Source organism: Caloenas nicobarica, chromosome 3 (assembly GCF_036013445.1).
Source record: "Caloenas nicobarica isolate bCalNic1 chromosome 3, bCalNic1.hap1, whole genome shotgun sequence".
Classification (NCBI taxonomy): domain Eukaryota; kingdom Metazoa; phylum Chordata; class Aves; order Columbiformes; family Columbidae; genus Caloenas; species Caloenas nicobarica.
This window is the reverse complement of record NC_088247.1, coordinates 35,160,521-35,185,585: the sequence shown is the minus strand read 5'-3', so window position 1 is coordinate 35,185,585 and position 25,065 is coordinate 35,160,521. Positions and strand designations below refer to the sequence as shown.

Genomic DNA, 25,065 nt, shown 5'->3' with positions numbered 1-25,065 from the left:
GCAGCACCAAGATGGTGGCGTCAAGGCTGGGCCGCGGAGCTGCCGGCCTCGGGACGGCCACGACCGCCAGAGGTTCCCCGCGGAGTAGGTAAGGAGTAAGGGGTCACACCGGGCAACGCCAGGCCCGGTTCCGCTCAGCCCGACGTGGCTCCGCTCCGCATCAGCCGCCACCCTGAGCCGCCACCACCACCACCCGTTGAGCGCCTCTCACGTCTCCCCTCCAGTACCTCAACCAATCAGCATCCGGAATGTAGCCTCCCACCCGCGGAGAGAGCCGTTTCCTCTCGGCCGCTACCAATCAGCGTCCGGGAGCCGCCGCCAGCCGTCGAGTTGGCAGGACTCGTAGCCAATGGCCGGCGACCAGCGCCCGCCTTCTCCTCCGCCCCGTTGCTCGGGCAGCCGCTGTCAATAACCCCCGCGCCGCGGCGGCTCCTTTAAGCGTATCGCGGCAACCGCCGGCGCGTCCGCTGGGCGGGCGGGCAGGTACCGGCGGCGGCGACACCGCTCGGGGTTCGGGCAGAGGTCGACGGTGGTACCGCGGAGCGGAGGGAGGAGCCGGGGGTGTTCGTGGGGGTTGGGAGCGGGCCCGGGCCCGGGCCTAGGCTCAGCCTCGGGGGTGCGTTCGGATCCGCGGCCGCGGGTCCCGCCGCGCTGTGTGGGCCGGGCTGACCGGCCCGGTCCCGGGGCTCCCGTTGGCGGCGCAGCGGCGGGATTGTGCAGCGGGGCTCCCGGGCAGCCGTGTGTGTCAGGCCGCCGTTGCCGGGCCCCTTTCCTCACAGGTCATTTACCGCAGGGTCAAACGGTGGCGCTTCAACCGCGCTCTCACGTGTAGTCGTTAGTTGTTTTTAAAACTGCGAGTTAAAATTAGCGTTCAGTGTGTTCTTGGAGAACTTCTCCCCGGTGAAGGGAGGTTGCTGGGTTGCCCTTTGAGAAGCGGAGAGCTGCTTTCAGGAACGGCTCGGTTGGGCTCGGTAAGTCTGCTCACATCACAGGGACAGCTGGAAATGTGGACAACGGCATGAACCTCCTCGGTAGAGGGTTTAGAAACGTAATCTCTTCTCCTGGTTGTAGGACTGGCCCGTGTATTACCAGTTTGGACAACCCTTTCCTTATCTCTGACCTGGGACTTACAGCAATTCATTCATTTTGAGATCTGCTGATTAAAGTAACCCTAAATATTACTGTCACAGCATCAGATAAATTTAACATTGGGTTTTAAAACCATGTAGCATTTTAATTCACCAAAAGCTGGTAAACCTGGAAGAAACACATACAGTTAAGTCAGCAACTGTGGAAGGCTTCCCTAATAAAATATTTGCGCTTCCCTAAAGCCTCGTCAGTGAATTTGTTTTGATGTGATACAAGTAAATTCTTGCTCCTTCCTTCTCTGGAAAAACTGCAGTATTTGGATGTGAAAAAGATGGGTGGAGGAAAAGGAGGGAGACAGATTTATTTTGAAGGTATTCTTTGTTTTTAAGTTCAGCACTTTAATAATTTGGATGGATGCTTTTGTACTTGTCTGAAGCTGGCGCACGCTTGTGCCATCCATCTCAGAATAGGTGGGAAAACTCAGTGGACCATTAGAGGTCAGCATTTCTATTCAAGAAGTGTCAAATGGTGACCAGTAAAAACATCTAGCTTCCTCTGGTCTTTGAAGGGCGTTAAGATTGAAGAGGACTTTAAAAGTTTTATGGGTCTTGCCTTACAGAGCTAAGCTCTGGGTGTACTGTGAGACAAGAATTACTGGGTAATTTTCCTTTATTGCTTAATACCTTAATCCAGCAGTTCAATTTCTGTTTCTGTGATTTACTTAGGAGTGTTAGGAAGACAGTATTGTGTAACTGTTGCAGTTGTTTAGTGTTTTCTATTTTGTCCGTCGTACCCTTCACAGTGACCTGGAGCTTGACTGGTTTTTGTAATAAGCAGCATGTTTTCTGTACAAAATATGTAAATAATAGCAATAGTATAAGTCGCTGAAGTGAGGGAGTATGAAATTCTGGACATAAAACTGTTTCTAAAGTTTGTACAAGCCCAAGATTTACTTAGGTCATTCTATACAGATCTGATCTTGATGCATTGCACTTCTGAAAGCACGTGTGGAGTTTCTGGAGGGAGGAGGTTGGGGTGTGGTGGTGGTGGAGCTCATTGCTAACCCACAGTGTTTCACTCCTCACAAACTTATTAAATGTACCAAGGAAAAATAGATATCTTTGTGGATCTTAACAAGTTTAACTTATTTTATAATCAACTCAAAGTAGTTGGTAACAATTGAGAAGTCAATGAACCAAAGCATTTCTTAATTAGACAGTCCTTAGGGTAAGCGAAATAAAACTCAAATATCCTAGTGATTCATTTGTTCTCAACATAAACTGTGCATTCTTTGTGTTCATCAAATGACATTATAGACTGAGGGAAAACTGAATTTGGCAAGACTTGACAGACTAATGTTTCTTGTTTTGTATGTAAAATATTATAATATTACCAGTTGATAAAACTGAAAACCATTTGAAGATTCAGAAAATGTTTTGGTGGTTCCTCAAGGGAGCTTTTATTGGTTCACCTTTTTCAATTTGTTTTCAGTCCATTGCTTTTCTGAGTACTTCCAGAACACATAAAAAATTACTGTTCATTTATGTTGCTGTATATCAAAATGATACTTAGCAAAATACTCCAAGAAGTGGGGAATATCCAGTACAGAAGTGATGTATAATTCTAATCCTCCAGTTCTTACAATTTGTCTGTTTTAAATACACAGTTATGAAAAGCATTCTTCAAAAAGATTATCGCCTCTTCAGTGAATACTTGTGAGACTGTAAAATAACTGAGCAGCTTTAAGTCAGTAAGTGAAAGTGAGTGTTCTTGTTTTATATATGTAATTAGACATCTTGATGATTCAACTATAGGCATTTATGTTTTCCCTAAATGCAGTCCCATTTGTTTTCTTATCAAGAAAAAGCCTGTGCGTGATGATTTCTTTCAGTCCTTCTATGTGCTGAAGGCAGACAAAATTTGGGTGTATCTTGGCTATATCTACACTGTGGAAGATATTTGCTCCATAGAGTAATCCCTGCCTCCACACAGGGTGAGGTTAACACGTCTAGATGTGGTGGTGCCTCTAACACCGACGTGCCCACCCACTCCAGCAGTCCAGGACTCCTCTGGATGCCACACGTGGCCCTGGGACAGAGTTCCAGCCAAGTAACATAACAGGCTGCTTGAATTCCCACCAGTTTGTTTTTGGCATGTTGTTATGAGCAAAACAGGGAACACACCTTAGATGCAGAGCCAACAATTGATTGTTACTGTAATTAAAATCTTAACAGTCTAATCAAAGACTTAGTGCAGATACAAAGACAGTTCAAGTTATATATGGCTACAGTGATATAGGCACAAACTCTAGTACCAAACCCTTTCTCTGTTGTTATCTTTGCCCACTCACTCTCCCCCTGGCACCTGACTGGCTTCAGCTGGGAGAGGGAATTCTTTACAGCAAGTCATCAGCATCCCAGATCCTTCCCGGGCAGAGGGAGGATGGTGATGGTTTCTTCCTCCTTGCCTTGCATCCACTTGGGTTAATTTTTATATGTTAACACACTGTGCACCTATTCTCTTCTTCCATTCCATTCAATGATTCATGATTCTACATTACATCTGAATTTACTATATGTAGTGTATGATACATATGTTGATTACTTGTCCTTTGTTCTATATGTTGCCTATAAAACTGGTTTTACCCAGCTACCAAGACTACATCCCCTTGATGACCAGTAATTACCCCAGGTGAGCTGTTACAGCTTAGGGCCGCAGTACCCGCTCTGTGTTTGTGCTTTCAGGCCCCTGCAGTCGCCCCATGCCTGCACCCGCTCTGCCACATTTTTGCACACGTTGTAGATAATTCACTCTGCACAGAATAACTGCTTGTTATTGCTGTCTGTTAGTTATAAACATACATGTAACATAGGTGCTCGACAATTGTACAAAGTTAAGCAAAAAGCTAAAACAAATTACATAAGTTCCCTAGTTGTTCACTAATTGTGTTGCAGCTAAATAAGCTATAGCAAAGTTCCAGGCACCAAAGATGAGTTTGGATGAAATCTGACAAGTTTTGTGGCCCATGTTGTTAGCTGGAAACGAAGCCTGTGGCTTCAGTGACGCCACCACACTTTGTGTGAGTTACAAATGCAACTACTGTTCTTAATGTTTTTTTCAGTCAGGATGACGGTAATATGAGGTCTGTGTTACAGCCCTCCAGAGTACTATTTTTGTATTATTTAATATTTTCATATAAATATGTTACTTTATATTTTATTTTCTATTTGTTGCATTCCCTGAGATTCTGTCCTGTGGAGACAGACCTGATGCAGTCTTGCCTGTGTACCCTCTGGAGAACAAATTGTCCCCAAAATTTTTTCCTGTGTTTTGGTTTGGGCTTGGTTTGCTCTTCAAGGAGCAAAATAACACACATTCTGCACAGGTGTTTGTGAGGCCAGGATTTAGGAGTGGAGCTGTTTGGGAGCAGGGATACACCCTGATATGTTCTAATATTCTTACATGATCATAGTTTTGCACTCATGACCATATCTGAGGGTCTTTGTTACACTTAAAGACTAAAAAGATAATACATTTATGGTTAGGTATGTACTTTTGAAATATCTTTAATAACTGCATGATTGCAGAAGAAAAATAACAGTCATTACTGATCATTTGCATGTTCACGATAACTGATACCTTCCAACATGTGTTTATCAATCTCTAGGACAAGCGATCTCAAGCATAGCTTGTCTTCTTTGTGGGCTTTCCATTGTAATTTTAGTTTTCATCAGAATCCTCTCTGGCATAGGTTTTAGGCATCTGATTTATTTGTACCACTTTGAAAATATTTAGATGCTTATACATTATTTTGGACTGTTACTCCGTAAGTAAAGAAAAACGCTTTTCCCAATAATTCGGTATTGGTTTCCCAGCAGCTTCGCAGTTCAGAAATCTGTTGGGATATTTATTCCCCTAATTCCTTCTGTATAGATTATGAGGGCAAATGGATTCCGGGCCCTGGAGACAGAGTTATGCTAACAGTGAACTTGGCCAGAAAGCTTGAATTTGTAGTGAAACCTGTGTTGGCAGCTGACATTTCTGTTCTGCTTGGCTATGCAATTCTGCATGTATAGACAGTGGAACAGAGGGCCAAGAAGCATTTATTTTATCGGGGAAATAATACAGTGGAAAATTTACAGCTCATTTACAGGGATGTTGTATGCCCTGCAGTGTAGAAGAGTTTTGACTGAAAGCTGCTAATAGGCAGGAGCTTAGAAATGGGCAGGAGTTTGTCATTGAACTGGCAGAACTGATGGACTCTGATGCAAGTCCTATTTATTCACCCATTAGAGGCTTGAGGTCTTGAAGTTGGATAGGAGGGAGATAGATGGTGAAATAAGCTTCGAGAGCTGTGAAGAGTGGTGAGAGAGATAGAAGACATGGGAGGCTGAGCATAGACAGTAAAATACTTTCTAAACTGATGAGAAAATTCTTTTGACTGAGAATGTGAGGAAAGTTTTGGATATGTTTGCTCCATTGTGTCCTCAAGAAGTATCTCCAAAAATGCGAATAAGGTGATTTTACCTTAACTGTAGGGGACTTTTCAGTTTACATCAAAAGACAGGCTGCAGCATCAGCCCTTCTCATTTTATACCTGCTGCAGATGGAATGTTTACCATATGCCAGCAGTGTGGTCTCTCTTATCAAATATAAGAAAATCAAAAGGCTATGTTTGTATTTTCCAACAAAGCACATGGCACAAATATGTGTGCTCTTGCCAGTTCTTGAAGGCACGAAACCCTAGATGTTGTAGGGTGGGGTTTTTGGGGCAAAGACTGTGATGTGTGGATACAGTCTCATTAGTGTTTAGAGACAGAATGTCCTCCAGACAAATGGGACAACTGATTTTCAAGCCAATTACTTAGCATCATCAGGGTGTCAGAAATTGAGATATGGAAGATTTAGCCTAATTCTGCAAATACTATGTTAATTCTAATCACATGAACAAGTCGTTAATTTATCTGGTTTAAAAGTTTTAAAATACGTTTAAATTAGTTTCCTGAATAATGTCAAACTTTCACTTGTCATTTGTTTTCCAAATATTTCTTTCCCCCCCGCTCTAACTTGGGAGTAATTTCTTATTCTAGATGTAGCTATGTTAATTTTCTGATTTCTCTTTTGGGGGATGAAGTGCCTCAAACTACTGAGTGTAATACTAGTAGCATTTTTAGAGTGATGCCTGTCACATTTAATATAAATAACAAGAGTAATGTAGCACAGCACATGGCATACAGTTATAGGAATCCTGAATAATTTTACAGTATTCTTGCCTTTTTTTCTTAACTAAACGCAAAATAATTTTCACATTTTTTTCTCTCTCTAAGTTGTTACAGAAAAACGCATTCTGAATGATAACTACTGCTTGCTGAACTGAACTGCAAAGATCTTATGCTTTGGAGATGAAGATGATAAACCCAAGGAAATAATCCAGCTGCTGCCATTGTGACAACTGAAAGGTCCTTTGTGTCAAAATGAACAGCCTTTGAGAAAAATCTGGAAAGCAGTTAAATCTGAAAAATGGGAGAAAGAGTAAGGAGCCCAGATTCTGAACATGGCAGGAAATCAGATGGGGATAAAAATAGTGACTCCTATTATTCAGATGAAGATAATGCATCTCATTCATCTGGCCAGTCGCCAACACTCAGCTATCCATCCACAAGCCAAGAAAAAAGAGATTACAAAACACAAACTTCAAACAGCCTTGTGCACTACCAAGGTAGGTAGATAGCAGAAATTGCTGCTTTGTAACTACTCCAAAGAGTTAGTTATCTTTGAAAGCTGAAGTAAAAGTGGGAAGCTACCATTATGAGAATCTATAAATAAGGTTCATGTGAATTATGCTATAGATGGCAGGTAGACTGGAACTGCTCTATTGACAACTGAAATTAACCCGTTCCTGCATAAGGAGGATTTTTGATGATTTTCCTAACTTTTCGTATCTTTTTTTACAAGTAAATGTGGCTGTTATACTGGGCTTTTGTTGAATCATGCTGATACTCTGGTTTTGTCTTTGACAAAAAGACTTGAGGCCAAGGACTCAATGCAAGTCACAGAACCACAGAATGGTTGGATTGGAAGGGACCTCTGGAGATCATCTAGTCCAACCCACCTGCTAAAGCAGGTTCACCCAGAGCAGATCACACAGGAATGTGTCCAGGCTGGTCTTGAATGTCTCCAGAGAAGGAGACTCCACAACCTCTCTGGGCAGCCTGTCCCAGTGCTCTGGCACCTTCATAGTAAAGAAGATGCTCCTCATACTCAGATGGAACCTCTTGTGTTTCAGTCTGTGCGCATTTCCCCTCATCCTGTCGTTGGGCACCACTGAAAAGAGTCCTTGCTATGCATTCGGTAAAAGAGAGACAATTGTTAAAACTTCCCTGGCAAAATACCCCTAAAGATATCTCTCTTGTGAAAGTCCAGTTGACTAAGCTTTTCAGTGTAGTACTGGGTACTTGCAAAAAAACAAATGAAAGACCACTAATGTGGCAAGAGAGAGAAAATGTCTTGGGTGAAAGTTAGACGCATGTGGAAATAAAAAGCAAAGTTTTTCCTGGTCCTTCCTTGAGGGTAAAATTTCCCCAATTTGAGACAAAGCAGCTCCACTTTGAGCTCCCTCGCACACCTCGCCTACAAAAGCTGCTGTCTTGGTAGAGATTGTGGGGAAATGAACAACCCTACAAAAACGGAGAGAATGGTTGTACAGGTCCTGCGCTGAGGTAGGGATGTGAAGCCTCTCTGACACACTTTGGCAGCTTGTTCCAAATAATTGCACACGTTTTCTGGTGAAGTCAGAGCATATGCTGCCTTTCTGAAGCCAGTGCTCTGTTTCATTCATAAGTGCTTGATAGCCTGTGAATCATTTGGTCAACATTATGATCCAGAGTGTGCCAGAAGATCCAAGCATAATATTGAGGCTGTCCAGGGAGCGTATCTCTTCAGATCCTTGACAGTGTTGTTGTCCTGGCACAACTGGTGTTCTGCTGAGCTTTTCTATGTTCAGAACTGGCATCTTCTCCATATCAGTTGTGGGTTAGCTTTCTCAGAAACAAAAACTGCAGCTCCATAAGCTATTTAATTTGGAGGGGGCAAATGTATGATTAGTTCTTTGATTACGAAGCCAGGATTGAACATAATTATTACATGAAGGTATTGTTAATGTCGTGTTGTTCTTGAAAGACACTAGTCCCCAATTTAACTACGTGGTCAAAAGTGCAAACTTGGTATCGGAATTTTCTGTTCCGCCCTAAATGTGGAGAAATTCTTGAAGAAGGTGGAAGTTTAGGGGCAATGGGAATTCCCTTAGTTGGTGATAGAAGTGGCATCATTCCTGCAGTGCATGTATTAGATAATCTTTTCACACCTGAATGTGACATAAGCGTTACTTATAAAGGAAAAAAAAAACTACTTACGTTTGCCCAAGCTGTGGAAAAAATGAGCATCAAACAGAAAATGAATTAGTATTTGTGCAAAATGTTTGGAGGAAATTCTCAGAAAATATTTTACAGCTGTTATTTTTGCTGTTAAATATTCTCTGTAGAATAGAAACACCGAAAGGAAGGAAGAATTTGCTGTCACACACACTCACTGTCTGTGTGTAGGTAACTGCACTATTGCTGTATCCCAGCTTTCAAGCCTGAATTATAAGCTGCTGCTCAGTATGTTTCTTCCGAACACCGATGTACCTTAATGAATTATACACATTTTATATATTCAGTTGTTTTAAGAGATATTTTTGGTGGATTATGCGTTTCATTCTTTGAGTGTGGCTTGAGAGGCAAATAAGATAGAAACAAAATGCGTGGCATTTATCTGTGGGGATGATAATAAAATAATAATATCAAATAGGAATGAGAGTGATGCATACTAGTAATCAAATAAGGATACTGTGTGGAAAATAACTCGTGATACAAGAATAAATTTTTCAGGGAGAACTGAATTTTCATGGGATTTATAATTTTGCTTCAGAGGCTTTTTGCATTGAGCCTTGAAATCTGCTGTTTTGTCTGTAATCATGGCAGCTGGATTTGAAAATACTACTGCATTTGTCTGAGAGAATTACATCTTGCATAATACATAACTAGCTAACGCTCAGCTAATTGTTGCCATTTTAAAAGCATTTGATAATATTGTATGCATAAGAGTACAGTATTTCTAAAACATTTTAATAAACATCATCAAATATTAACAAAATATGACTGCTATTTCTGATACTATTTGCAGATGATTACTTTACAATGTTCCTATATTAATGGCTGCAAATATTACCTCTTTCAGTAGATCACAAACATAAATTTCATTTTTTTATCTATCAAAAGGAGCATAAATGTATCATATATATGCCTTTTATTGTCTGGTTTGAAAGCTGCAATCTCGGCTAAGTATTGTAAAATTGTTTCAGGCAGAGCACTTTTCCAAGGAGGATGTCTGAATAGAGAAATTGCATTGTCTTGTAGTAAACGTGCTTTTTATTTTTCCTCTCTTAGCCACAAAGAAATTGGTTTCCAAATATGCACCAAGCAAAAGAGGGACGCGGTGGGGTTTCTGTTCTCAGAGCCTCACTAGAGATTCTCCTCCAAAAGATATAGATCTTGTTACAAAAAGAGTTCTTTCTGCCAGGCTGCTGAAAATCAATGAGCTCCGAAATGAACTGACTGAGCTCCACATCAAACTGGATGAGCTGCAGAAGGAAAACAGGGCACTGAAGAGGCTTCAGCACAGGCAGGAGAAAGCCTTGAATAAGTTTGAAGATACGGAAAACGAAATCTCTCAGCTCCTTGCTCGGCACAACAATGAGATTAGGATATTAAGGGAGCGCCTACGAAAATCTCAAGAGAAAGAACGTGCGACTGAGAGACGGCTGAAAGATTCGGAAGATGAACTGTACAGAACAAAAACTGCCTTGCAGAAACTGAAAAAGCTGTCTGCAGATAAGCACCTTGCTGAGAGAGATGACCTGGCAAAGAAACTGGCCTATGCAGAGAGCAGGCTAGAGGACAGTGAAAAAAGAATTAAGGTGAGATGACTTTCTTTTCCTAAGAAATTCTGGTACAGATATTTCTTATCATAATGAGCTTCATGAGTTGCATTTTTTCACCATTGTGGAGCAAATAGAAAATAATGTATTTATTTTTTAAATATAAGTCGCATCAAGTAAATTATTTCCAAGGTGATATATAATCACCAGTAACATACCTGGTAGTTGTGCATTCAAATTTCTGATTACAAATTAAGTATGTTTTGTCAGCATGTGTACTGTGGACTTGTGCTTTTAAGTGTTTTTATAACTGGTAATAACATTTCAGAAATCCATGCAGCTGTAATACAACTTTCTGCAATGTGATTTATCCTCTTGGAGGGGAAGCATTTGTTAAAAATTTTCTGGGTATTTAGGGAACTGTCTACTAAAATTCTAAACCAACACATACATAGTAATTCTTTCTCAATTTTGTTAAATGCATTCAAGCCATGTTTGATTGTCCACTATTCTGCACATCTGAGAGCTGAGCTGAACAAAATTACAGCATTTTTTAATACCAAAATGAACTTTAAAACATTTTACAGGTATCTATTTTAAGAATTTTGTGCGATATATTTTAATTTTATTCAGCAAAAATGTTTACATTTTTGTAAACATATCTACATTGCAAATATGTCTAAAAACTCATTTAAAAATAATTGTGTTAACACTATTAAACTGTTGGTAGTTGAATGCAGTACTATTTTTTAGTTGAAACTATGTTGGTCATTAAAATGGTGTTAGAGTTTTGTGCCTGTATTAGTAATTAAACGTAAATTACATTACAGAGATAATAGATCTGGAAATCCAAAGAATTAAGCTGGAAACTAAGCTTTCATAAAAAGTAAATCCCCAAATACCAAGGTATAGACTGCTGAGTTACCCAAATCACCTCGCCCTGTAGTGTCACCATCTGGCATCTGTAGTTTTATGATCAGGTATTTCAGCATGTGTAGGACTGGAGAATGTTAAAACAAATCATGCTCTAAAAAGTAAAGGATTTTCTTCTACTTTTTTTCCTTCTTTCATCATCTCGGGTTTACATAAAACAGCTATTGCAAGGTGCGGGTATGTAAATAACAATCACAAATTTGTTTCTAGTAGAAAAAAAAATACATTAGTTTTTGGTCGTCTTCCTTCTAATCCTGCCCTTTCAGGGGAGTGTCCTGCTTCTTAACCATCAGTTTGAGATTTGTCTGAAGAGATTTGGAGGTCTACTGTGCCAAGAGCCTTGCAGAAAGTAGTGTGTGTTCCCATTATGTCCTCAAGTCACCTCTCAATACTCCAGAAGGATGAGCTGCAGCATCTGCAGGTGCTCTGACTGTCCCCTCAAAGTTAGGATTAAGGGTTTAAAATGTATTCAGCGTTAGAGCAGTGGTGGAGCAACTGTCTGAATCCAAGATGCTGATTTACTGTAATTTTACTTAAATAATGTGACTATAAAAAAGTGCTTCAGTTATTAAAAAAAATATTTTGTCTTAATTGAAGGACCTGGAAAAAAATCTTGAATTAAGTAGTAGCAGTTTTCAGCGAGAGTTACATTCAAAGAAAAAAAAGATGTATGAGACTCAAGAAGAAAACAGAGTTCTCCAAGAAGAGCTTAATCAACTAAATCAGAAGCTGAAGGTAAAATGGGGAGCAATACCAGTTGCTAACCATGTTCTGGCATTTTATCTTTGGCAGTATCTGTAATCAGGTTTGAATAGTTTACCAGTGACTGCACTCTCTGATGTGTATTTAATTATATACCACATGTGAGTTCTTTTCCTGCTTTAAATTGGAATGTTCTGTGCTCTGACCTTACAGTGTTTATAGCAGGAATGTCTCTACGTTAATCATTATTCGTAGCATTAGTTAAGAAAAGCAGGATCAAGTACATAGCCAAGCGTTGTGACTAAACCACAAGATCTACTGGAAAATGAGGTTTTGTAGGCTTGTTTTTTACATTTAAATCTGCAAGTATATACAGTACTTTATGTTACTAATGTACTTGCATTAGAGTAGGCTTGTGTAAAGATTAATTTCATGTATTTGTGATATCGATGTGTGTTGCTAAATTTGTGCAAAGGTTTATTTGCGTCCCCCACCCCATTGTTGCCCAAATTCTAAATCTAAGAACTGAAAACAGTTTAATTACCTAGTGAGTTTATCTTTAGAAAAAAAAATAAGACTTGCGCTAGAGTACTTAGTTTTTAGGAGAATTTCCTTGAAACCTTAAGTCTCAAACATACTTTTATAATTGAGATGCACCAGTTTACCACCTTAGTGGCTATAAAGCAAGTCACAATAGCGCTAATAACTCAAAAACTTACTTGTTTAGAGTAAGTGTTTTAAGCCTGATTTGTTAGTGGAGAGTTTAGTATTTTGAAAATACTTTCATTATCAGATGATTTCTGATAACTCACTGTTCATTTTTTGTATTTTATTCAATAAATGTTCTGAAAGAAGAATATGCCTCTACCCCTATGATGTAGTGGGTCTCTGCTCCATGGTACTGACGTGCCCTGTGACAAGTAACATTGCTAGCATTGAAATGTTTAACTATTTACAATGCTAAAAATTCAGTTGTGCAATCTATACATACATTGTAAGTTTTATTCAAGTTATGGAGGCATTGGCATTTAGTTTAATGCAGAGATGCTTTTTTTGCTAATGATTTGGGGCGGGGAGGGAAGTTCTATCTGCTTTCTTATAGCATAAGTTAGGAATGCGATTGTTCTTAAAACACGGGCTGTAACTATTGATTACCTCACTCTGTTTCTATTTACAACATGTATTTTTAATTTAATTTACAGCTTTACTAATGACTAGTAATGGAATGTTAGTAACTCATTGTTATACCCACCTCTTTCGCTCACAGGAAAAAGAAAGAGAACTTGAAGCAAAAAATATATACGCTAACCGTATGTTGAAGCTATCACCAAGAAAAGACATGGATCTTATACAAAGAAAAAGGGGTAACATATAAAGCAATAAAGGCAGAAAAATTAATAGCAACACTTTTAAATTATTCTACCAGGTTATATCATGCCATTCAGTGTCTGACCCTACCACTGCTTGTCCAAGAACGTTTACTTTTTTGCACTGCTTTCAACACAGCACTGCTTACAAAGAAGGACGTGTTGGTGGTTTGACTATTCTATAACTGCAGCAGAACCAAACCCAGAACTTTATCAAACAGCACTCTTACCTCCTTTCATACCAGATATTCCTGGGTGAAGGAGGAGCGGGAGATTGTTTACTAAATTAACAGATCATAGATAATGTCTACATGACAATAAATTACAGAGTCTTTAAAAATATGTAAAATATGTAAAAGTTCACTGCTGTGAATATTTTGGTGATGGTTTTGATTTATTTTTTACTAATTCAAATTTACTGTCTTGTCAGATGAGCTGCACTCTTTTTTTCCTCAGAGTACATATGTCCCAGAACATAATCTTCGAAAAGTGACACTGCAGTGATTTGTTCTGGTGTAAGAAGGCAGCCTCAGGCCTTATGCTGCCCACATAAATATGTGTGTGTGCTTTTGTGTCTGTGTGTGTACTTAAACTGTTTTCATCAAATCAGTAGAATCTGCTTGTCAGAAGAACCAGGAATTTATAGGACTTTTTAAAATATTTAACATCAGCATTTCAAGCAGTTTGTCTGCTGCTTATTTTATTATAGATACTCTACTATTATTCCATTTTAGATTCGGATTTTTTAAAATGTCATTCCGTAGAGGTAAGCGTATGTGTTTCAAAGATGCAATTAAGTGAATTTTAATTTTATGGGTTTGCTTCTCTACGTGTAGCTTCTGTGACAAGCAGTGAGATGAGTGAAATATTCTTGGGGGATTTTTAACCAACTATTAAGTATACTGTAATGACTTTAGATCTTTAAGGCTTTAAGGTCTTTATTTTTTCAGCAGAAGTTTTGCATGCAATTTTTTCTTAATTAGCTTTTACAGATGCTGAAAACAGCTATGTGAAACTTGTCAATACTGATACAGTATTTTATGTTTGCTGCAAATCATTAAAAATGAGAGATGGGTATATAGTGAGATATTTTCAAGTGAAAACGTGATTTAATTAGTTTGTATTTTCTACAGCCAACAACCAAAATATTAAAAAAGGAGCACAGCTCACCAAAGGTGTACAGACCAGTGGGTACTTCTCACCAGTAGAATTTCTTCCAGAATCAGAATTTGTCTGTGGTGACACAGTAAACAAGAAAGAAGGGATTCTTCCTAAAAGAGTGAGTTCCATAAAAATTTGAGACTTGCCCCAGATGACTCATCTGTCAGAACGAATGTTTAATGCAGAGCTTATATTTTAGAAAATGTGTAAATATACAAATACAAATACAAATATATAGAAAATGTAATTTAGAAAACATTCTGATCTTTAAGAGAAACTCTGCCCTTCTAGAAATATCATACTCCATTTTCGTGATACTTAGTTCATCATATTCTATGTCTTACTGATAACCATTCGCTCAGTTTGTTTCTTTTTCTGCCGCTGTCATTTCAGTGAAGTTTTTAAGACTTCATTTTGGTTTTGTCTCCTTTCTTTATTTCTAATGCTTATTAGAGCAATCTGTTGTAACAGTGCTGGCTGCCTTTTCTCTCTTTTTGCTTTGGTCTTAATTACAGTTTCTTTTACTCTCCAGACTTATTTCACAATGCATAAATCTAACACTTCCTCTTATTGTCATAGTGCTGGTATTTCTTCTGTCATTTTCCCAGCTTTGTTGTTTTTAATTTCCCTTTTTATTATTAAAAAATAGTGCCATTAGAAGTATTGCTAATACTTCTGTGACCTCAGCCTAAAATCAAAGAAATTTGTAAGGTATTAAAAATCAGAATGATACAGATTCTGGTACAAATTGTACAGATTCTGATTACGTAAGGCTGGGACTATTTGTCAGAAATAATGCTCTGTTGATGGTCTAGACTGGCTTCCTGCTAGGGCTGAAGCTTTTTCATGGTTGTTTCATTCATCTGTTCTCTCTTCCAAAATCCTTTCCCTAAGTATAGATGTAGTTTAATGCATGCATTCTTCCATATACACTTTGGTGTGTGAGTTATGGAACCGCACAGTTGGTACAAGTGCAGCTCATGGAGTCCAACTATATGTTGTCGTACAAACCTCTCTAGTTTGTATATGGCCATTGCTTTTATGTAACGTGGATTAGGTTGGGGTAGCCTGTGCTTTCGTTTGTTTTCTAAGTCAAGCATTTTAAAAACTTTGCTGCCATCTCTTTATGAAGTTAATTTTTTTAATATAATAATGATAATCTTGTACATGAAGGGGAAATACGTGAAGGTGTTTTGGCTAGCAGCTATATTTTCTTTGTTTGTGAAGTAGTACCTGTTTCTCTTATTTCTATTAGAAGTGTATTTTAATCTAGTAGTTTATCTTACTCTAAAATAAGCACAAGCTACAAAGTTAGCATCCACATGTTGGATTGCACTGGTTTTCACTTCATGGCCACTACTTTTCTGTGTTAGTCAATTTTACTGCTGGCATTAATATCTTTTCTGCAGGTTCTTTCCTTTTAAATGTGTATGTATACTCACTAGCTGATTTTTTCAGCCAAGATTAAACCTTTCTATTTCACTGTTTGTTGCTTGATACTCTATAACTTTAAGTGCCATCATGAAAATTTCTGAATCAACAACCCACTCCAGTAAAAAAAATCGGTTTGTGGAAATAGAGGGTAACTAATTGTTTGCTTGTTAGAAGAATGAAGTGGTGGGGTCTGGCCTTCTATGAAAGTCCTTGAAAAATACAACTTCTGATTTCTAAAGAGAACTATCCTAACACAGTGGTAATTTTGCTTTGGAGCTGAAGTTTTCCTGAAATGTTTAATACAGAGTTGATTATCTATTCATTTTGTTTCAGGTACATAAAACTATGTTAGAGATTATGAGATTTTAGGGCCCAAACCCCTGGCTTGGTTGAGGTGACTTGCTCATTTTCATGTTTAGCAGTAAGAATGTGATTTCAGAATGACACAGAAGTTAAAATTATTTTGTTTGTTTGTTTTACTGATTATTTTTCCTCATCAGTTTCTGTTTTATGTCAACTTGTTTCAGGAAAAAGAAACTAAAGACAAAGAATGGAAAGAGCAAGCAGACCTCCTAAGACAAGACCAAGACAGGGAAAGGGAAGAGAAACTGAAGCGTTTTCAGGAAATACAGGCTTTAGAGGAGAGGGTTCAAAAACTGCATGATGGTAAGGAAACGGGCAGCTGGAGGCTGGAAAATACACCATAGAATACTAATCAAGTGAGGCTGCTAGTTTCTTGTCAGAAGAGCAAAATGATTTTGCAGAGATCACTACAGTGGAAAATTATTTTCAGTTACATTATGCAAAGAGAATCAGAAAGAAATACAGGATATAGAATAACCTGTGCCCTGTACTCAGCTGTGATTAAGTATGCAGCAGCAAAAATTGCTGTCTGTGAAACGGTATTGAAGCCTGGAAGATTTTGCTTTACAAAACAAGGATGACATAGCAGGTAAATGCTGATGTAATCTCTGACTTTCTAGATGTTATTGAGGTAGGCAGTAGAATTTTTACTGTTGTAGAACATTCTGCTTTCCTTCATATGGCCTGTTTTTTCAGTACATATATACTTCACTTGTATCATTTGAAATTGTAGTTTCTCTTTTCACTAGTGGTTATGTGAATCATTTGGTGTGGCTATTTGAGAAATGTCAGTTTCTACCATTATTTTAATACTGCTTTTTTATTCATTTAGTTTTCACAACATCTTAATGACTTTTATTCATAAATCCTTCATCTAAACTATTTCAAATTAAATTAAATTAAGTTTAATCTAAAGTATTTATAAAGATGGACTGCATCCTGTCATGTTAAAATACTCTTTCAGTCAGTGATTATAGTTAATGAACAGTAACACTTGATGACAAGGAAAAATTCTAAAAACCTATAGCTGCTTTCAGAGGTAAATTCTGTGTAAAATCTTCTACCTCCACTGGCATCAGTGCACAACCTACATAAGCCAAGAATGTGCTGTGTTATATGTCTAAGTAAGATGGTTTGACCACCTTACCCATCTTAGAGCATAAGCTGCTGTTTTCCCCACCTTACATTCAGAAAGGTAGCTCCTTACTTAACTTCGTATAATGCTACACTATTGAAAAAATATATATATGTTAAATATATTAACTGACCCGTTGCAGTTATTTCTGTAAGCTTCATCTAAAGTGCAATAGATAACATGGAACTTCGTGAAAACATCAGTCCAAAATTTGAAAAACGTGTTTAAAGGGGGATGCCAGTGTGTTGAAGGGGCCAAGCAGTCATATTCAACTTTTGGCCAAACACACGTCTGTTGTCTTGATAGAAAAATATTTTGAAGAGAGAAATATTTGAGAAGCTTCTTTTTTCTTATACACATAACTTTGCAGGTTCTGTCTACAGGTTTATTAAGTAATAGTTTTGCACCTTTGGTGTCCCATTATAGCTGTGCAAACTGACATTTGGTATTCGCACAGACACTCCCATTGAGTTCATGTGCTGATGCACAGAACACCTGTGTAAAGGTGTTTTCTGTACACAGCAGATGCAGTATATTTTAAATCATTCCCTACTTGAAACCAGTAATGACTGCTATGACTTTATGGCCTGATAGCTTCACAGCAATAGTTCCCTCTATGGAAAAAAAACCCCAAACATATATCCCAGAACCACTCTTATGTCAGTGGTGCTGACAAATAAAAATGAAGTACTGTGTAAGTCAGAACTATTAAAATTGGTGATGTCGTATTCATTTTCATTCAAACCCAGGAAACAGGAAGGCAATTGGCAGAAATTAAATTCCTCTGAAAATTCTAAAACATGGATAATGTCCTAATCCCTTTGAAAGATGACAGTAAACTTTTATATCTTAGCAGAGCACCTGGTGTGAATTTAGTTGTAATTTTTGAAGAATTTATTTTTACAGTAGGAAAACCACGTTATGCATAGAAGAGCATATTAAAAACTCCATGACTTTTGCTTGCATTATTTTCAAAATATTCTTTTAAAGATATTTTTAAAATAAAGCATTTAAAATAACGTTTAAACTTTTCCTGCAGAGTGGGAAAAGGAAGAATATGACAAAATGAAAAAAGAAAGCACCTTTTTATTGGATAAAGAAGAGAAAACAAAGGTGGAAACACAAATCCTCAAACCTGGAGTAGAGAGAGAAAGCACTGAAATGCTGGAAGAGCGGCGAAAAAGAGAGTTCCTGCTTGCTAAAATGCAAGAAATTGATAGAGAAACTCAAACTGTCATGAACATGAAACCTGCTTCCCAAGCACCACTCATAAATACAGCAAGAAAATCTGATTCTCTGGAGAAAAAAGAAAAAACTAATCCATTCTTTGAGATTCCCAGGAAGGTCACTAATGGATTTCCTGTGGATGACAGCCAGGATGATGCCACAAGAGAGCAAGAGCAGAAGCAACGAAATCTAAGGACTGTAGATTTAAGTAGTGAGTTAACATTTGGTAGTTATGTACCTTCCTTTGGGAAAGGATCAGGGAGACCGAGTTGGCTTACTCAAAAAAGTGACAACTTAGAAGAAAATGTAAAGGAAACTGCAGATTTCAATAGCAGGAAAGAAAAGAAGTCAAATTTAATGGAACAGCTCTTTGGAAGCAGTGCCAATACCATCCTTCTTTCTAAAAATAATGATACAACACCTTTTGACATAGATTGGGACTCTGGTAAGACTCTTCTTGTCGACAAAAACAGTACACTCAAAGTGAAAGAAGACAATGAGGTTTTGGGTGAAGGAAGAAACCTAAACAGACACCGTTTGCAACATGTTACAAGCAAGCTAGGAGTTAAGACCCTTGGTTCTTTAGAAGATGAAATTGAAGAAGTAATCTTACAATGATCATATTTTTTTATGTTTCATGTGTAAATACTGAAAAAATGTTTTCAGGTAATATTTATTAGATAGAGATTTGAAACATTTCAAATCTATTGTAAAGCCTTATGAAGGAATAATTTACATAAGTGGGTTTATGTATAGAGGAAAGATGCACTTTGATAGAACAGCCTAACCTATATGCAGAAATTTCTTCTAAAATGTAATATCCAAATACAGATGTCGGAGATCTGGCAGTGACTCTTTTAGCAGAAAGGCAGAGAAGGTGTCCTGAGGGACCTTGATCGATGAAGCAGGCACTGGCTGGCCGCTTCAGTCAATCTGAGAAGACACTTTTGCCCCGACTTGGGCTCCAGGCCGACTGTCACTGTTGCTGTGTGCCACTGTCTGACTTGTGCAGCTGTTGCTCGGGCCCAAGAGGCTCAGCAGTGTGGAGCTGGTATGGATGCCAGAGGAAGGGAAGGACTTGCAGAGGCTTAACAGTCACTCGCACCCTTTGCTCATCCACTCTCACGCATCCTTCATGCTCCTTCTCCCTCTCACTCTCTTGTGCGCTCACTCTCTTCCCCCCCATCCTTCTCTCTTTCTCTCACTCTAACCTTTTGCTTGCTCCCACCCTCTCTGTCTTGCCATCACTTTCTAAATTTCTGAGACATAATGAAGTGTAGCAGTATGTTAAGTAAAATTGCATTTCTCACAAGGGGGCATTATTATCTTATTTATTGCAGAATGAGTTGGCTAAGAAGGCGGCAAGCTTTTATGTGGCAGCCCTGGTATTCAGGGCAGCTGGTAGATGAGCACATCCGCCTACCTAGCATAGGAAGCATTGGGGTTTTTCCATTTGTAGGCTGCTCACAGTACACTGTTTTTCGTTTGGAGTACTTCTTTTAGGCTTCAGATATTTTCTTTTGCAGGCATTCAGAGCACCTCTTAACTGTGTCAGGAGAAGGCATGTGTAACATCAGTGTCATGAAATGAGTAGAAGAGATGTACCTAGCACAAAGGCTCAGGTAGAAGGAGAATGTTCCACACTGCAGTCGTGTTATCTCAGAAGAATATCGACAGAAACAATTAACTCAGGAACGGCTGATCTCTTTTCTGCATAGGTTTTCCGTAGACCTTACTACCAAATTTGTCTAACTGTTCTTATGTATTCAGGTTATATTTGTTACATAATACCATTTTTTAGTAATTTCTGATTTTTCTATGTAAAATTCCAATCATTACTAAGTATTTTTTTAACAAAATAGTTTCATTAAATGACTTGAGTAATTTTTTTGTGTGTAGATCATCTTTAACACAAAGTTCTGACTTTTTATGTCATGTTATTGATATTGGGGTGGGGAGGGAAGTTTGGTAGCAACATTGCTGATGATGTTAATCCCTTCATGGTGCCATGTACACAAATCAAGAGGGTGGGCAATGAAGGATTTAGTAGAGGCATTCCAGAAAATAAGCTGAAGGTCACTCCTTACTGGAACAACAGATTTTGAAATGCTGCTCTGATATGCTCCCTACGAGTCTTATTCAAAACATACTAAAATACAGAGAAAGATTCTATTGATTTCTAGATGCTTTGAGCCAAGATTTCTCTGAACACAATGGCTCTTCTGAAATGAAAGGCTGGTGTCTGCATCATGCAATAGCTTTGTTTGCTCCGTCATTCCGAAAGAAAATAAGTCACAGATCCAGACCCAGTGTGTGGGACCGTTCTCACTGGGAATCCTGTAGCAAAGAGCAACTCATGTTCACCTGCTTGCTTACAGTCTCAATTATATAGGTTATAATATTAGAGAATTCAGCTGGTTCATTTTGCTTGCAGATGGCCAAACTATCAGGACGATTCTGACCAGCAACAGTGAATTTAACTGTCTGTGTTACTCTTCTGCAATGACTTCTTTGGGAGAATACTGTGGTGGTAAGAGGTAGAAGAAGTCTGAGGTTAAACACTGTTGGTGTTTGTGAGTGGATGGTTATTTGTCTTAATTTCCTTGTCCTAATTGCGAGTGATGGCTCCCCTCCTAAAAGATGACGCTTTGCTCCTGAAGATACTCCTGGGGTGAGTTGCTTATGTTTCTTTCTTGTGGTAGAGGATTCTAAGGCATAAAACAATCATGTAACTGCTGGCGTTATTAAGGATCATGTAGTGAATGGAGAGCTGTTTTTTGGTTTTTTGCAAGGCAACCCGTTAGCATCTGGTGAATTCTGTCATGCTGAACTGATGTGCCCTGCTGTTTCAATTACAAATGTGTAGTTTCTAAGTTGTTTCATGTTGTCAGCCCCTTCTTAAGTTCACAAACGTTCACATCTTGTTACCAGACCCTTCCTGAAGCAAACAACCGTGGTGACTTGCACAAAAAACAAACACGTATGTGCATTAGGAAGGTGGAAATAAATTAATCTGTTGGGAACAGTATCACAGGTGTAGTTTTCCTTTTCCCCTCCTTGCTGTCTATCTCTACAGCCTATTAATTTTTCTTGCTGCACTTTCTAGTTTTAGGGTTTCTTGTATGCCAATACCGTGACAGTTACAGTGTGTGAAGCCAGCGCTTTGAGAGGGAATCGTCATGGGGGAAACCTTCTAACATCCACAAGCCAGGTTTCTGCCTTTGAGTAACAGTTTTCCACTGACTGGAAGCAACTTTTGCAAGGTCTCGAAAGGGTCTATGGACTTTAGGATTGGGCATATTGATCCCCTGTAGTCCTCATGACTCCTGGTCTCAACTACTGTATCCAGGTAGTCTGCATGTTGCTTTTAGTGGTGGCAGTGTTTAATAGAACTTGATTGACTGCAAAAGAATCTGTCTTTTCTGGTAAAAAAATAGGTCACAAATGTTTTTATGATGATTTGTGTATGATTTTGATGTTAGTGTCCAGTTGTAGATTCTGTTTGATAGATGTTCAGATCATATGGCTGTTAAATCTGTTGTGCTTTGCTTTCCTTCTGAACCACCGGAGGCAATGGGAGAAATTCCTCCGTTCCCACAATAAAAGATCATTAGAGTTGTGTTTTAGTGGAACACTCAGGGAGATTGTTACTGCCCCAGGAAAACTGATCTTGCAGTTCTGATCCCCAGGAGAATGGTCACCAAACAGAAGTACCTGAGGAGCATTTGATGAAGGTGGTCAGGTGTCAGGGCTCACCTGACAGAGAGAACAGGAAGTTTTAAGAATAAAGATTTTTCTCTTTAAGAGAGGAGATGAATGGTGGAAGGTGGAGGGAGCACAGTAGATCTCCTGTAATTCAGGAGAAGAGATGTAAGCTATAGGAGGTGAACTTTGGATGCCCTTCACAACGCTGAACTGAAGCCTGAAAAACACTTCAGTGGTCAGAAAAGTGAACTGGGAAATGCTTAAACTTATTGAATATTTTTTCTCAGATCTGTGGTATCTTTGGGCTAACTAAAGGGTAAAATAAAAAGTAAAATCAGTGATTTTTCAGAGCCTTAATAAATACTGTGTTTCTGACTTTGCTTCACCTGTTACATACATGCCTAAAGATGTGAACTGCAAATCTATAATGCTTTTAAAATGGGGACTTGGCTTGGAGAGGATGTGCTTAGGCTACTTGGTACACTCAGTTTCGTTGCTGGTCTTGGGACAGGAGGTCTAATCCAGCTAGCCTGGAGCCTATTTGCACTGTCGGGAAAAGGAAAAGAATATCTGATCTGCCACATTAGGAATTTGTTCAGGGAAACATCCTGGGGCAAATGGCTACAAGAGCATCAGCAGGGCTGGGCTTTTGCTGTAATTGGGCTATAGAGAGTGTTTCAGGTGAGCGTTTGCTATTCAAGAAAATAGTAATAAATTCTGCGCAGTGCTCTAAAGCGGACACCAGCAAAAATCGACACGGCAGACACGAGCACCTTCAGGAGAATCATGCTGCCAGCTGCAGGAAGGGAGGTTTTGTTCCCAAAGTTGCATGGCTTTGCTAAGCCTGACCTCTTGTTCCGAGATAATGACTTTAAAAATAAGAGATGCCCTGAGTGACATTGCTCATTTAAAAAATTCCCTTTTGTTGGATCAAATTTAACATAGTCGCCTATTTCGAATTATCTCTTTGATTAGCTGCAAAGTTTTGATGTCTGCAGGAGGAGAACAATTGCATCAGTGTGCACTGTCAGCTGGGACTTGTGGCTGCTGCGGAGTTGCTAGGATACCTCGCTAAAAGGTACGATTCACTTGATTAACCACCAACCCAGTTTGCATGAGAAATATTTTTCCTATCTTGTGTTTTGTGCTGGCATCAACTGCACATCAGATGTGCATGTGTGTTTAGAGCAAGCTACAGGTTGATTGTCATGTGTGTGTTTAGCCTGCTTTTGATGTGCAAAAAAGCCCCTGTGCTCCATAGCAAAGAATCCAGGGCATTTATAGTAGCAATTCCAGTAATCTGTAAGATGAGCCCTGCTTCCAGAAGGGAACGTCAACCAAGGGAAGGTTTGACTTTGGATATACATTTCTGGCACATAGCCAAGGCTCCACTTGATATCTGTGAAGATGCAAGGGAATTTTCCATCTCCTATGCATTATTTTCTTTCCCCGCTTTGAGCAGGGGGTTGGACCAGATGACCAACCAAGGTCCCAACCAAAGCTGTTCTATGATTCTGTCATCCTTGCCACATCCCACTGGTATTAGTGCTCCCTTCCAGCAGAAATCCTTTGCACAGAGCTCCTTCATGCTACTTGCACAAAGTTGCCTCAGCCACCTCCTGTGTGTCCATCTGTTCTTGGATATGACAGCATTGTATTCAGGACACAAATCCTAACTCCACTTTTTATCTCTCCACAATAGGTGCTTTGTGCATGCACATCCTTCCAATACCCTTATTTCTTCATCTTCCTGTCTCCTGAAACGTTTTATTCAAACTTTGTCTTCAGCATCTTTTGTCATCCCCTTGTTCCGCAACCCTTTCTTTTCTTTCCCTCTAACTTTCATAAACTCCTCTTGCTGCTCCCACTGTGTCTTTCTTATTGATAGACCATCACTCATTCACTGTCTGAACAGGCTTCTGCTTTTCATCCCCTAAACACCAGTTACCTTCTCCCTAATATGCCTTTAGCTCCTTTTCTCTCCCACAGTTGCCTCCTCACTCTGGAGCTCCCTACCAGCCACGTTGTGCTGTGTTTCTTCTCATCTGTGGTTGGGAATAATGTTGCAAGAGGGTAGGAAGGGCCTTGTAGGAAGAGGAGGTGACATTACTTTTCACTTGTACTCACACACCCACATATGAGCACTGAGATGCACGTACTCAAGCGGTCTGTGCGGTGGCCGGGCACCAAGACACTTGTACCCAGTTAGGCCTGGTCAGGGATCATTACAGCAACCCAGAGAACAAGGCTTGCCTGCTCTGGAGTCCTCCTCACATCTCCTGGTCACTGCTTTGGCTGGGGATGGTGGCTGTCTTGGGAAGTGCCCTTAAAGAGCTGCCCATGATTTTTGTATCTGTCCTGTCCCACCTCTGTGAGTCTCTAGGATTTCCTCACTCTCTCACCAACTCTGAGCTGCCAAGGGCTTCAATGGCTTAAGTCTTTATTTTAGGCCACCCCTTCTGTTACAAGTAACCTGAAAAGCTGCATGTTGCTGTGCTCGGATCCAGACGAGCTGCTGCTCTGGGTGCCTCTTACAGCTCTTGTGCCCATCTTCCTGCCGCTCCCTCACCCCATACCTTCCCCGTCATTCTCCCTCCACACCAGTTGTCTTGTTTCCATTGTTGTTATCTACACCGTGATATATTGGGAGTCTGTGAGACCTGGGCTATGTGCTGCTGTGTTTTGCAAAGCTTCTAATGAGCTGTTAGCTTCACAGCTTGCTACTTAATAATTCTCCTGGTAGCAAGGATAGATAACCCAGGTGCTGTAATTCACTCGAGATCAGTTAATTACTAGTACTCAGCATAAAGAAATCGTGTTTGGATTTGGCAAACTGAACTCCCATACCTGACCCGCCTCTTGCTCTAAAGCTAAATCTGGTTTTGAATTCTCAGTCAAAACAAGCACAAAACTAAGCCTTAAACTGCCTGTGTGAATGAAGCACCTGAGCCCTGGGGAATGATTCTTATTTA

At 39.4% G+C, this 25,065-nt stretch overlaps 1 protein-coding gene across 1 annotated transcript; it reads left to right on the top strand.

Moving 5' to 3' along the window:
* The first annotated feature begins 409 nt into the window (after positions 1-409).
* On the top strand, positions 410-20,164 carry LCA5 (lebercilin LCA5). Its single transcript, XM_065631896.1, has 8 exons — positions 410-483; positions 6,417-6,808; positions 9,576-10,105; positions 11,597-11,734; positions 12,969-13,065; positions 14,202-14,347; positions 16,191-16,329; positions 18,201-20,164. The coding sequence occupies exons 2-8, from the start codon at positions 6,610-6,612 to the stop codon at positions 19,004-19,006; spliced, it is 2,055 nt and encodes a 684-aa protein (XP_065487968.1). The 5' UTR covers positions 410-483; positions 6,417-6,609; the 3' UTR covers positions 19,007-20,164.
* Positions 20,165-25,065: the final 4,901 nt, after the last annotated feature.